At 37.4% G+C, this 15,506-nt stretch overlaps 1 protein-coding gene across 1 annotated transcript in view; it reads right to left on the reverse strand.

The window, feature by feature from the left end:
- Window positions 1–15,506, reverse strand: part of DNER (delta/notch like EGF repeat containing) — a 143,939-nt gene that overhangs the window by 26,248 nt on the left and 102,185 nt on the right. The window contains exon 8 of the mRNA XM_075098792.1: window positions 5,783–6,007. Coding sequence (XP_074954893.1) covers window positions 5,783–6,007 — 225 coding nt within the window. The remainder of the gene's footprint in view (window positions 1–5,782; window positions 6,008–15,506) is intronic.

Here is a 15,506-nt window from a genome sequence, read left to right on the forward strand (position 1 = left end):
AATTATATCCTCTGTCAAATCCCTCAAAAAAAAAGGAACATGGCATCCTAGAACTGAACACAAAAAATAAGTGGCAGGTTCTAAAGTTTTTAAAACAGTATGTTTCAGATGTACAATATAACCAGTATAGAAGAGAGTTCTAAAATGTTGTTTAATAAACTTACCATTAATATAGCTTAAAAAAAGCATACTAATTCATGGACATGTCTGAAAGTGAAAGACTCTGTCGTGGTTCAGCCTCAGCTGGCAACTGAACACCACGCAGCCGCTCACTCACTCCCCTCCACCCCTGTGGGACGGGGAAGAGAATCGGACGAGCAAAAGAACTTGTGGGTTGAGATAAGCACAGTTTAATAATTACAATATAATAATAATAATAATAATAATAATGATAATAATGACAATAATGTTAATATAATAAAATGGAAAAGGAAGGGAAAGGAAAAAAAGGGGAAAAACCCACAGAAACACAAACGATACAACCGCTCACCACCCGCCGACCGACACTGCTGGTCCCCAAGCTGCGATTGCTGCCTGCATCCCCCGGCCAGCCCCTCCCAATTAACATACTGGGCATGACGTTACATGATATGGAATATCCCTTTGGTCAGTTTGAATCCACTCTCTTAGCTGTGCCCCCTCCCCTCCCGGCTTCTTGTGCCCCCAGCGGAGCACGGGAAGCTAGACATGTCCTTGACTAGTACAAGCGCTACCCAGCAACAGCCCAAAACATCTGTGCGTTATCTCAACATTTCTTCCCGTGCTAAGTTCAAAGAACAGCACTATACCAGCTAGAGTGAAGAAAATTAACTCTATCCCAGCTAAAACCATGACAGACTCCTGTACAAAGAAGTCAGTAGTCTAGGAGCTGGCACACTGATGCTGAGAGCCCGCAAGCCAGAAAGCCTCAGCGTCAAGAGGCAGAGACCATTTCTTTCCTACTGATATATGGTAATATCTTTATGTAGTTCAGTATGTTTATTATTAACCCTTGATAATGCTACTAAACTGAACACAAATTTTATTCACCCATTTTACAGGAAATTGTAACAGACACCATCAAAGTTTCTGCAGGCGAAATCGTAATTATAATCCAGCTTTTTAATATACTAGAGCTGTAACTCATCCACTCCTCAAAACTGCCTTTTGATGAAGATACAAAAAATGTGTTAGGCCATGCTCTATAGTCACTATTTTAGGGGTTTTTTTTAGGAATTGGAACATGGGAAACCTCAAGTTTAATTGCTCGTCTGCCTTACACGCAATAATTACTCAATCTATTGGCAAAGTATGATGCCTTATCATGCCTTCCAAATGTTGACTCCCATTTACCTACTATGCTACTAACTCAGGAGGGAAATCTCCGAAGGTAATTGGTTCAAAATCCTGCTATTAACATTAAAACAACAACAACAAAAACCAACCAAACAAAAAAACCCCACATAATGGTACATTCATAGCAATGAAAAGGGATAAGAGAAAACAAACAATTCTAACTATTCCTACCTTGCTACCACTTAGGTGCAGTTCTTTAATCATCTTTTGAAATAAATTATCCACCTTTTAAAATTATTGACAGATTAATGAAAAACTCTCATAATTTGGCCTTTAGTTCTACCTTGATATGAAGCAATATTATTTGTAGAGGGAAGTCCTGCTAAAACAAGCTGTCATTTTAAAAAGTGAAGTTTAGAGCACTCTACAAAAATTTTGGGAAAAATAATTTGGTTTTTTTAAATACTTCCCAATAATTTCACACATGGAGGAACACAAAAGAGTTCATTTAAAGAAATACCATATATGGTCTTGGATGCAGCCTCTATGGCTTCTCATCTGGCCAACTTTCAAATGCACAGATATTTATTTAAATAAAAATAAGTTTCCATAAAATTACATGTGTGAGACTACTTCTAAGTCCTGCAGGACCCAGAATTAATTTGAACAAACCTAACCAACAACTTCTAATCAGGTTTGCATAACAAATTTCAGGAAAAAAGCTTTTATGTGTCCAAGAATATTCAACTAGCTTTCTGTTGTTTGAACCATGGGCAAAGAACATTCTGAAGAAGACTAAAACTTCCCTAGTTTACTTGGAAAAAGAAAAGCCTAGTTTTTGCTTCGATGGACAACGCGGGAAAGGCCACGCATGCTGGACAGCTCCTGATACTCCAGTTTGGAAATCAGGTCCCTTTTTATACCAGAAATTTAGAAGAAATTTTTTTTTACACTAAGTGGAAATTAAAATTTCTGTTAACATATCTTCCCATTGCTTATACAAGGGTAGAATATGTCTGTTTTGATTTCTATGATTCAAAGCATCCGAACCCAGACAATTCTTTTAAGAACTTCCCAAAGCATACACAGCACTGGTATTCTTAAAAAAAGGTCTTCATCAGTCTCTGGGGTTTTTCAGTCAACTGCGGTTTCAGTCATTAAAAATCACTTAAAGATCGCAGCACATTGATACATTTTGTTCACTTTCCTTGTGCCCAGCATTAGGGAGCTCCTCATCTCAATAGCTTCTCCATGCTGTGTAGAGATTTTTCTTGAGCATGCCCTAACTGCTTGTACCACTCAATAGGTAGAAAAACAGAAGTTTTCTGTTACAAATCCAAACAAGTTAACAAAATACTCGCTAGCCAATCAAGGAGTAGATGGATGCTACCAAGTAACTCTCATACTCCTACCTGCTGAGTGCTTTCTTTCCCTGTCTTTCAGGATTTTTTTTTAAACTTCAGACCCTTTTTTCCCTGTTCACTCCCTCTGCTATTTAGTCCTTCTGGGGGCTGGGTGAGAAGAATACCCAAAACGAAAGGGTAAATATTAAACTATTAAATTCTCAGTTCTAAAAATGAACTTAAGAAAACAGCACCTGGCAATTTCAGCTACCTGCAATCAAAAAGATGTTCTGTTAGACATGAAGCTAATTATCAGCTGATATGAATTCTAGCTTGTGCTCTCGATAAGACAGGATGTGCAGGCTCTATTTAAATATGATTAGGCCTGTTGCTCTTCATCTCAATACCCAATCCTTTTCTCTAAGGATTCCTCTATTATGCAAATGAACAGCAAAGCAATTAAACACTTCAAAAAGGAAGACTGAAAATTTGTAATGAAAGAATTATCATCTTCACCTCCCAAAATATATATAAAACAAACCACATATTAGGAAATACTTTTCTGCATTATGTAATGCTATTCTTCTTTTCAGATGAAAACTGCCCACACCATTCACAGAAACATCTGAGCTGAAAAAATTTGAGGTCACAGTAAACATCTGGACCTATCTTGCTACAGCAATCTATCTACCCTCTGGTTTTTCAAAAGTTGCAAGCAGAAGAATTGAGAATGCTTCCTGAAAACCTGTCCATAAAATGGACGTGCTTTTTTTTGTTGTTAAATATGTTAATATGTCTCAGTGGTTAAAGCTCTTACATGAGATTCCTATAATCCTGTATGAACAAATTCACCTCTGTTGGACAACAAATGAGTTATGAGATAACACTACTATGGTATTGTCTGCATTTCACTTTCATATTTGTATCCTTTATAAAGAATTATGTAATTTATTTATAAATCTGTCAAATCCAAACTACACATTTCCATTAGTTTCTGTTCATTTTTGAGTACCTCTCCCATACACAACTTCTGATGGTCCTTTCTGTGTCTCTAAATAGCAGTGATTAATTCTGACACCTTCTAAAAATGCTGCATTAGTAGATTTTATTACAAACTCCCTATATCCACAAATAAAACTAATCCATTCTGTTGCAGAAACAACTCAATACGAAATACACAGAAGGTTAGTGTTTTCTATACCAGTGAAATTCAGATCTCAGAATCAATGTAGGAACACTGGCCACCCCAGAACAGTTAGGACTGCTTATTGAACTGAGTTCCAAAATAACCTTTTTTGAACAGGCTTTAGAAAATTTAGTCAAAACAGATTTCACTGTTATATCGTGCTCTGGATCAGGATAATTGTATTATATATGCATAGACTGTAACTGCACTATATACTATATAGCTGGTTGTCTATCCTATTACTAAAAGCATCTTCCTTCAAAAATCAAAACACACTGCAAGAAGAAAACGTCAGCAATAAAACTGTTCTTACTGCATTTATCAATTTAATGAGCGATGGCTTATTTTCAAAAATCAATCCTTTATTCCTATGAAGCGATGAATGTGTTCATCCTTAAGCAGTTTCAAACTTTACTCTCAACATCTGGAATTCCCTTGAAGATCTCATGCATCAGTTACTGAAAGCAACACTTTGAAGTCTGCACTCAATATACCGCCCAAGAGAGACGTTAGCTGGTAATTCTTGTGTCTTCAGGGATCTCTCTTCAGATGAGATACCAGTTTTATGGGCTACAGAGTCTTAGGGACAAGCTCACTCTTCAAGGAAAATAGGAGAGTTCTCTATGTTTCACCTTGCTCTAAAGCCATAAAGAAGCAGAAGCAGCAAGCAGTGGCATCTTTCTTCCTCAAAAAGCCAGTAACACATAGAAGTAAAATTAAACGGATATTTTATATTCTTTTCGCCCTAAACCTCACTATCCTAATCTGAAGCATTCTAGGAACAGTTTGTGGGCTTCTTTCCTGGGAAGGAAAGGAGATAGTTGTTTTGGGAAGAGAAAGCAGCTGACTTCTTTCTATGCACAGGCTGAAATGAAAACACCTGGATGTGGCAAGTACTAACGTTCAGACTCACCACTACCTCAGGCAAAACCTTTGCAATTGGTAGGATACTGCCACATCCTGCTAACTGAGAAGGAAGGAAAAAGAGCTGGAGAATTGTGACTGGTTTCCCACAAGGCAAGGCAAAACAGCAGAGAGAAGGTATTCCTCTGAAAAGAACTTAGGAGAACAACATGCACGTCACAGCGTTATGTTTATGTAGAGCTACTAACTACCCAATATTACTCCTTAGCTTATCCTTTGTACACTGGGAATTTATTTTCTCCTTAACTTTTGCAGTTTTCAAGGTTATAGATTTATAGAAACAGACTTTAAAAAAAGAAGTGCCAAAATTATTCAAATGAGAACAAAGATCACTGGTTTTCACTCTGCAAGTGCTTAAGCAGTAGTGGATATGCAGCACATTATATCATTCATTCCAACTGCTACTTCACTTTTTAATTATAATTGCTAAAATGTATACAGGGAACTATAAGCACCCCAAAATTCTGTTACATTGGTACAATGAAGTAAAAAATCTAGAGCTAAACAAAATGCAACCCAGACACCAGGTATTGTCAGGCTATATTATCAGTTACCAGCTGAGTCTACTAGCTGTACTCACCTGAGCAGTGTCACTGGAACTTCTGAAGAGATAATTTATGTAAACATGGATGGCAGAACTAAACACTTTGGGATAACCAATTTTTTTTCCTTCTCTACCTTTGTTCAGCTACCTTGTTTGTTTCCACTCCTTCCCACATGATCAGTGTCACATTTTCCATTCTGTCTACCAACTTTTGTAATTTCAATGACACTGATACCTCACCTTAAAAAGATTTATGCTGCAGACTACAGTTCCGTAATACATCTGTAGATATCAACCAAGCCATATGGATCTCAGTGGGTATTTTCAGTGCTCACTCTGCAATTTTTGATTTTCCAAATATAATGTGTAGACCCCTGTTGTTACTCTAAACAGATAGAAATCAATGTGCTTTATATAATGAAAAGAAAAAATGAAGTAATTTTAAACTATATATTGACACCTACATATAATAATACCAGAAGATTTACAAAACATGTAACAGGTACAAACCAGGGATACAGAGGCATTTGTAGCTGGTTCCAACACTGCGACAAATGCCATGGGCACAAGGATTGAGAGCGCAGAAGTCAATCAGCTGAGCACATGTAGGTCCTGTAAATCCAGGACTACAGCTGCAGGAGAAGGCAAGTCTATCTGCGTAACAGGTTCCGTTGTTCTGGCAGGGAGATGATGCACAAGGGTCTATTTTGTCTTCACAAGATGTTCCTAAAAACCCTAAAAGGAATAAGTGGTTTTGATAAGTAAACATTCTGGTATGCATAAAATTTTAATAACTAAAGCAAGTTAAAAGTAAGCCATTGTATAATGATGTATAAGCCAGTATATTTATACTCCTATTTTTTTATTCTATGAAAATTAAAAAAATATAGACTTCCTATATAAGTTAAACTAATTTTACCAATTAACATGGTATGATATGTTTCAGGTAGAATCATACTATCGTATGATTAAGGCAGTGAAGTGCAAAAATATTTGTTGAATCTGACAGTGCTTATCCACTTTATGAAGTGTATCTGGCTAGAAAAGCAGAAGACATTTTCTAAAGATCAGGAACAGACTAGCCTGGAAAAAAGGAAAAGCCAAAACTGAGATTTTTTTCATTTCTGTTAATGTGTTTGTTAAGAATAACAACCTCTAAAGCAGCACATTAGTTTATTTGGGCTTCAATAATTTAAAATATTACCTTTTACAATAATATACTACTTCTTATCAGGAAGGACAATGATTTATTGAAGCTACACCATGTAAAAATTAGACATAAATAAAAGGACGTCCTTGCAAAGGAATTGTTTTAATCAGATGTAGAAAATAATATTTGAACAAATTGCAGTATACGAACTATAGTTTTTTTCACATACATATACATCATATACACAGCAATGTGAAGTGTGATTATTGTACCTAAAAGCAAGTCAGAAAAGAATATTCAAAGTATAACACCCTTCCAAATAAAACAGCAAACTGTCCTTTGCATTCAACTCTAATATTTTTTGATGAGTATTTGGTCCAGACCATCACTTTTCAGGCTCAAAGTTCCCCAGATTACCTTACATTGTAGAACAGCTCTTAAAATTACAATACACTAATCACTGGGAATGAGAAACTAGAAGCAAATCAGGCCAGCTTCCACTCAAGACCCATCAAGCCAGCTTTACCAATCTACTCTAACAGAAAGTATAGATCGCTGCAGTTGTGGCAGTCCAAAAGACAAAAACCAGACCACATAGCCGCTGCTACCCAGGAGATTGTAGCAACATTTCAGACACCAAAGAAAATAAATAAATGAATGAAAAACTGTTCTAGGATTTGAAAAATATTTAATCAGGAAGAGAGAAAAAACAAATTTACAAAAAAAAAAAAAAAGGCAAACGGTAAAATGGGATCAATGGTGAGAGAAATTATCAAGATGGAGATGTCTCTGTTACATAGCAGCCTGCCAACGACTCAGAGCATGATAACAAATAATAACAGGTGACACTTTGGATTAACAATAATGAAATCTTATCCCTGATGGAACAAAGCAGATTTTAGGCCTTACTTCTATAGTTTTTCTATCTATGAAGTCTCACTGTTGGATTAAAAGCAGTTGATACATTAGAACTGAACCCCTATATTGTATAAAGCTTATGACGAACACCAAAACTGAGACCAAATGCCACATGCAATACATACTTTACAGCATCTCATTAACTTTTACTGACTCAGTAAATATTTTTGTTATAAACAATTCATTCCACATTTCAAGCAAGGTACAATTCATCAGGAAATAGTTTTCCGTTAATTTTGACAGATGTGTTATTTTCAGGGTATTTTGATTTTCTTTCTTTTCTAATTATTCATGATTCACATTCAGGTGAGTTTAACTTTGTTTAACTGTAAGTTCTAGCACTGTAATCATGGGTAACAAATCAGGAGTTGGCATTTCTGAAAACAAGTGCATAAGAAATAGATTCATTTACATTTTAAAGCATAACAAAAAAGCCCCCAAATATTTACTAAAAGGTTCAAATTCTACAGTTTGTTCTTGATTGATTAGATTTGTCGAAAACCTGGGCCGGAAAGATTGAGTGAACTGAGCATAGTCAGTCAATCTGACTGAGCTCCAAGACTTGGAGAGTGAGTGAGGGCTGAGATAATCATCCTAAATATGTTAAAGTTTCCAGCACACACACTCCCCCCCCCCCAAAAAAAAAAGAGACCGGCAATTAATTTTAAAAATCCTAAGGGCTTCCTCAAAGAGACACACTCTATGTTTTATAGATCCACAAAAGGTCAGTGAACTGTATCAGAAAGAGGTGGAAAAGGATATTAAACAAAGGTGAGCAACCTACACAGAGGGTACTACAGGGATCTACTCAGAGAATTAACAAAACTTAGATTATTGTAACTGAGAAAAAGATGGAAATGCGACAATTGCCCTGTGAGTTCCAAGCCAAACTAGGATATTCTTGGACACTGTTGGCAGCAAAATTTTAGTAGCATCCTCATAATATTAGGCACTGGACAAATGACTTAAAAAACCACGTTTCCCTCATATGTTCATAAATCTTACACCAGACCTATGGAATGAAAAACAAAGAAAAACTAATCCAACTTTTTTAAAAAAAAAAAAGTAATAAAGACACAACCTACAGATTGAACTTTTAACAGTTTAGTCATAAGTAACTCAGCAACAGACCAAGAAAGAAAAGCAAGTCTGGCAGGGCACAGGCAAAGAACAGAGGCAAGAGCCTTCTGCCCTCTCCGTTTTGCTACCCTATGGCTCTGATTGCTTCATGGGCTTTATCAGGACCATCTGTACACCAACGTTGAAGAGGGAGAGCTGAAAGACAGATATTGTGGAATCAAATATTAGAGGTCCCACCTGTAGATGATAACTGCATAACCATCAGAAACTGAAAAGAACCGAAACACTAAAATCAAGAATCTAATTCCAGCAACAGTTTGTTGACAAATTAAAAAAGCCGGTACTGTTATAATAAAATCCTGGTCAGATTTAAAAGAATCTGCAGGGACTTTTAACTATTACCAGAGGGATATCAGCCAATGAGTCTGGTGAAACCTCTACACTAACTCTGAAACCAGATTTAAAAGGATCAAGGAGATCTGAGGTCACACAATGACAGTAAAGCTGCTTCACTACAACAAGAAGTTTACTGGCAGATGGCTAATGTTTCAAGTGACAAAGCACTTCAAGAACATATGCAGGTTTAAAATACACTAAAACATGTTGCCCTTGTGCTATCTTTGACTGCACTGAGAAATGTGTTTAATTGATTCTGGAAGTTTAAATCTTATGTATAAGTTAAATATCCAAAAATACTCAAAGCAATTTGAAGATCTATTATTTTGGCATTTCTAAATGTACATTTAAGTCCATATAAATAAAACTGTTGAAAACAAATAATGCAAATCAATTTAAAAATCAAATTCAGACATAGGTTGATTGAAACCAGAATAAAATGCTGTAGGAAAAAAAAATCAGGATTATTTATCTGCAGATAAATATCCCCTGAATTGTTTTTCGGCCAGCTAACACAACCGCAACCCTGCATCTAGGCCATTATTGGTGTAACAGGGACATGACTGAAATGAAAAGACTACTGGTGATTTGAAAGATCTGAATGCAAAATTTACCAAAGCAATAACATAGAAGGTAAAGGGGAAAGACAATATTAGAAAAGATTTATACTGCTACAAAGCAAAATACAATACTTGCGCTTACAAAGATCAGACCATTTGGCCAGTTGTCAAGAAGAATAGAAGTAGTAAGTCAGGTGATATTCTTCATATATTGCTTGCCCTCTACGGCAATGATAGAAAATAGATCAGAAAATGTTTACAGACACAGAAAAGCTCTGGATAAACGCCAGCTTTCTCATCATGGTGGGACTTTAATTATTTGGATATTGAAAGCAGGAGACACACATACAAATCAAAGAAGTTAAACGTTATCTAGAGATACTGTACAACTGTTTTTTATACAGTCTACAGAATAACCAACTTGCCTGAATGTTATGTTAGACCTAATTCCAGGAATTACACAAATGTGAAAAATTAAGTCTGTGAATTGCTAGGACTAGGGATTACAGAATCTTTAGATTTGAAGTACAGGTATAAGTATTAAAAGAAATACAGGCAATTTATTATTTTTCCTACAGAAAGTTGTTTTATGAGGAAATACAAGATATCTGAAAGAACTTCACCCGAATTCTGTAAAGTGAGAAAAGAAACTCATTATAAGAAAACAAGAAATCATTAAAATGTAGTTGTAAGATTTTTATTGAAATTCACCCTAGCTAAGCCTTACCAGATAAAGATGAACACAGGCTAAGCCCATTAAAGCATTAAGGAGAAGTCTATTAAGAATAGGAGCAATTTGGGAAGATGCCAGGTAAAAACATTAGATTAGCAGAAAGTACCAGAAACTAAACAGCCATAAAAATTTTTAATTAACAACAAAATGTTCTTCAGGTAAATTAAACTCTCTTATGGTAATATGAAGAATTCTGCATTCTCTAATCACCAGTAACCTTGGGAAATCTTCCATGTGCAGCAGCTGTGTGACCTAGTTTTCTGGAATCAAGATAATAAATAGGTTTATTGTACATAAGCCTAAAGAAGTTAGAATCACATCTGCAAGATATAATATAGAAAAAGGTTTTTACATGAACAATGAAGCCCAGAAAGAGTTAAGACCTTGAAACTTATATTGTTCTTAATCTAGGCAAATAACTTCTGTTCTCCCAGTCAAAATTCATGGTGACAATGTACGTTTCCTAGCTGCAATTGCAAATCAACACATAGGAATCACAACTTAGCATCTTCTACAACTGTCAAACTCTTTATTTTTTAAACTACAGAAACCACAATAAGAACATTCACAAATTTGCTGCTTTCCAGTATTTCCAGAAATACCTGCAGGTATTTCAGGTCACTGTTGCTCAGTGTGTTGCCTAGCTGTAGTTACCTGCAGCTAGTCAAATCAAATTGTCAATAGTAAAATAGAAATGCATGTTGCAGGACTGATTTAAGTAATCTATATGTTAAACTCCTAATCATAACAGTGTTTTCTCTCTATCTCCTTCTACAGGATGGATATGAAATCCATTATTGCTGATGAGTATCCTTCAAAAATACATTAATCTGAATAAAAAGATTTCTGCCACTTCTGTCAGAGCAGGTGACCTCTGAATAGAGAAAGTAGCAAAATATCAAGAATCCAAGCCAGCTGCATGTGGTTGGACAGCTGAATCCTTGCTATTTTTATCAAAGATTAATGTTTTCCTCTAACACTGAACGCAGTCCATCTGTACACATCATCAGGACATTAAAATTGCATGTAACAGAACTTCAGAAACATCTTGCAACAGAAGTTTATTTCCTCATTATAATAACTGATCGGCACTTTGCTCATTATTGTCTGGCTTTGTTCAAACCATATTCCACTACTAATTAATTTTAATATTATCTTAGGAGGAAAATTAACAAAGGCTCTCCAAATGTGCAAAATATGTAAAATATATATATAAACACAAGCACCAAGTTTTTCATTCTATCAACCTTACAAAATTTGCATGTGTAAAGAACAGATTAGTGAGACGGCTTCACTGCTAAGGCTGGCCCTCAGATATCTCAGCCCCCAGAGAAGAGAGAGAAAAAACCTGGAGAAAGGAAGACTCACCATCGGTTGAGAGGATTGGGTCAGAGATCACCTAGGCAAACTGGATCCTTGCAAATCGATGGGCCCCGATGGGATGCACCTACGAGTGCTGAGGGAGCTGGCCGATGTTCTTGCTGAGCCACTCTCCATCGTCTTTGAAAGGTCATGGAGGACAGGAGAGGTGCCCGAGGACCGGAGGAAAGCAAATGTCACTCCAATCTTCATAAAAGGGCAAGAAGGAGGACCTGGGAAACTATAGGCCAGTCAGCCTCACCTCCGTCCCCAGAAAGGTGATGGAGCAGGTCATCCTGGACATCATCTCCAGGCATGTAGAGGAAAAGAAGGCTATCAGAAACAGTCAACATGGATTCACCAAGGGAAGCTCATGCTTGACCAACCTGATAGCCTTCTATGATGGTGTGACTGGCTGGGTCGATGAAGGGAGAGCAGTGGATGTTGTCTATCTTGACTTCAGTAAGGCATTCGACACTGTCTCCCATAGCATCCTCACAGGCAAGCTAAGGAAGTGTGGGTTGGATGAGTGGACACTGAGGTGGATTGAGAACTGGCTCAACAACAGAACTCCGAGGGTCATGATCAACGGGGCAGAGTCTGGATGGAGGCCTGTCGCTAGCGGTGTTCCCCAGGAGTCTGTGCTGGGTCCAGTCCTGTTTTAATATATTCATCAATGACCTGGATGATGGGATAGAGTGTAACCTCAGCAAGTTTGCTGATGATATCAAACTGGGAGGAATAGCTGATACACCAGAAGGCTGTGCTGCCATCCAATGAGACCTCGACAGGCTGGAAAGCTGGGCCGAGCGGAACCTCATGAAATTCAACAAGAACAAGTGTAAGGTCCTGCACCTGGGGAGGAACAACCCCAGGCACCAGTACAGGCCAGGGGCTGAACTACTGGAAAGCAGCTCTGTTGATAAGGACCTGGGAGTGCTGGTGGACAGCAGGTTGACCATGAGCCAGCAATGTGCCCTTGTGGCCAAGAAGGCCAATGGTATCCTGGAATGCATTAAAAGGAGTGTGGCCAGCAGGTCGAGGAAGGTTATCCTCCCCCTCTACTCTGCCCTGGTGAGACCACATTTGGAGTGCTGTGTCCAGTTTTGGGACCTCCAGTTTAAGAAGGATGTGGAACAGCTTGAGCAAGTCCAGCGGAGAGCTACCAATATGATCAGGGGCCTGGAGCATCTCTTTTATGAGGAAAGGCTGAGAGACCTGGGTTTGTTTAGCCTGGAGAAGAGAAGACTGAGGGGGATTTCATGTACCTATAAATATCTAAAGGGTGGGTGTCAGGATGATGGGACTGGACTCTTTTCAGTAGTGCCCAATGACCTGACAAGGAGCAATGGGCACAAGTTGGAACAGAGGAAGTTCCACCTAAACATGAGGAAAAAAAACCTTCTTTACTGTGAGGGCATCAGAGCAGTGGCACAGGCTGCCCAGAGAGTTTGTGGAGTCTCCTTCCCTGGATATATTCAAACCCTGCCTGAACGTGGACCTGTCCCCCCTGCTCTGGGTGGGCCTGCTCAGGAGGGGGGTTTGACAAGACGATCTTGAGAGGTCCCTTCCAACTCCTACCGTACCGGAATTCTGTGAGACTTGTATTTCCTCACCACATGATCAGACATTTTCCATACACTTTTTTAAAAAAACTTTTGACAAAGATTTCAATGAATTTAATAACTACATAACTATGGATAACTAGTTTCTCCATTGCTGAAACATTTATTGTAATTACACTTGCTTACTCCAACCAGTTTTCTTTGTTTCTAATCATTATTTGTATATCGAATTCCACTTTAGGGTGCTTTAAGAATTCACATAGCTTCTCAGGGACTTACTGAAAATGAAGTAACCAAATTTATAAATTGATGAGCAGTACCCCACTCAAATAAAATTAATTAATATTACTGTCAATACAGTAGTATGTTATACATTAGAATAAGTGGAAGAAAATCAGAGGAGATATATAAGAGTGATACGGGTGTTTATGGAATCATTCTGAATACAAATTTCAAATATCCATGTTCAGGTTGGCAGGTGTTTACTATGTGTAGGTTTTTAGAAGGTCTAGAAATTTCTTTGCATGATCATTTGAAGGTAATATTTGCTAAATGTATGTTTGCTGTAATGAAACTTTAAAGATGATGATCAAAGATCCCTACCACATTGTAAGTACAACAAACCAAATGACCTTTTCACAATAATAGACTCAACATTTTGAACAAATACTTCAGTCCTTAGTATTGCTTAAGCTTCTTCACTACAAATTTGAGTATAAAATCCAATTTCTCTTTAGTACCGGTGACTCAACAACTTCAGATAGCCGTTTATTTTCTGACATATTTTGGGCATTAAAATCTACAATGCATCACCCAGAAAATAGAATCTGCAAGCACAAAGAAATTTTCTTTACTAATGGATCCTTAAGACTTGTCTAAAAATTGGTTTTATTTTCATATATGAAATACTGTCTTGTAAATAAAGTCATCTAAAGAATAATGAGGAAATGTTCATATCTGACCCAGGCTACTCTTTAGTGCCTCAGATCTCACCTTCTTTAAGTTATCATAAGCTGCTTCAGTGAACCACAAGTCTCATTTGTAAATGAAATGCACAACCTTGAGATCATTCCTCCTTTTTTCCATCTCGTCTCTTTTTCTGCTGTCTTTTTATTTTCCCTTTGTGATACTTTCCATCTTCTCTTATCCTCTTCTACCTAACCACATTATATTGCCAGCCTTTTGTTTTTACACCTATATAAGCTCCTTGGCTACCTTTCCCGCACTGTGCTGAAATAGCACTACAGAAAGAAAGGCCTCCTGTCAACAACAATTACTACTAAGCACAGCAGCAGAGTAGCAGCAGAGCAAGAGACCTCACTTAAATTAGAAACCTATCATGGGGTTTTAGTACAGTTTTTTTTAATGGAAAATTTGAGGACATGCTAAAAATAGCAAATCTGCAAGTTATTGCATCTGCAATTTTCAATTAACTATCCTTCGTTCTATTTACAAAAATAACCAAACCGCTTCAAAACCTAAACAAAGGCTCTCAAAATACGCCTCTGTCAAGGATAATACCTCAAAAGAAGAAAGAAGAATCATGGGAAAGGCAGTTATTAGTAAATTTAGACAATATATTTCGTTAAATCAACCCTTTCTTTTCCTCCACAAAATATCTGAATTCCTGAGCTCATTGGCGCTAGTAGATCTTCAGGAACAAGATGGAAAAGCAAGACCTTATTACCTAACACGCCCATTAGGCCACTCAAGAGCAATAGCACTGGCCCTTGCAGACAGACTGTGTCACTTCTGTACCAATGCTCTCCTCTCCTTATGGTGAGGACCAGAGCAGGAAGGACAGCTACTTAATTTCATGGGAAGCATTCACTCTTTGAAGCAATGCTAATTATTAGGGAGTCAGGGAGAACCTTTGGGGCTGCTGTTGAGTTATTACAGGTTGACTCAAGAAGAGCAACCATACACACAAGATGGCATTTGTTCCTGCAAACCTAAGAATGATTTTCTCTTGTCCAAGGAACTGAAATTCAGACATGGCACGTACATGACTATTCTTTCTAAGGGAAATAATCCTGGGCAGTCCAGAAGGTGATTCCTGAAACTTTCTATCCCCTCCACAGGTTTTTTTCTACATTGGAAATTATACAGGACAAAGCATTAAGACTGATTTTAACGAGAGCTGTAAATGTATTTCAGTAAAATTTTTTTCTTATGTGGTCCGTGGTTTTTGAAAATACTTACACCATGTGAGCATGTTAGACATAAATAAGCAGAGTAACAGCTCTTCCCCCAGTTCTACCCTCACTCTATAACATGGCTGTTCTTGGAGACCTGGAAAAGATACTGGGAGACTCGAACTGGTAACTGCATAGAAAGTTTCAGACAGGTGACCCAAAAAGCATGTTTGCCTATCAACAAAGTCTATGAGCAGAGAGGCACTTCTTGAAGTTGATAAGTAATTGTAATTTTTTTTTCTTTCCTCTGGAAGGGTCAAAAAGCACATCATATCTTT

The sequence above is a fragment of the Phalacrocorax aristotelis genome, chromosome 7 (assembly GCF_949628215.1).
Source record: "Phalacrocorax aristotelis chromosome 7, bGulAri2.1, whole genome shotgun sequence".
NCBI lineage: Eukaryota > Metazoa > Chordata > Aves > Suliformes > Phalacrocoracidae > Phalacrocorax > Phalacrocorax aristotelis.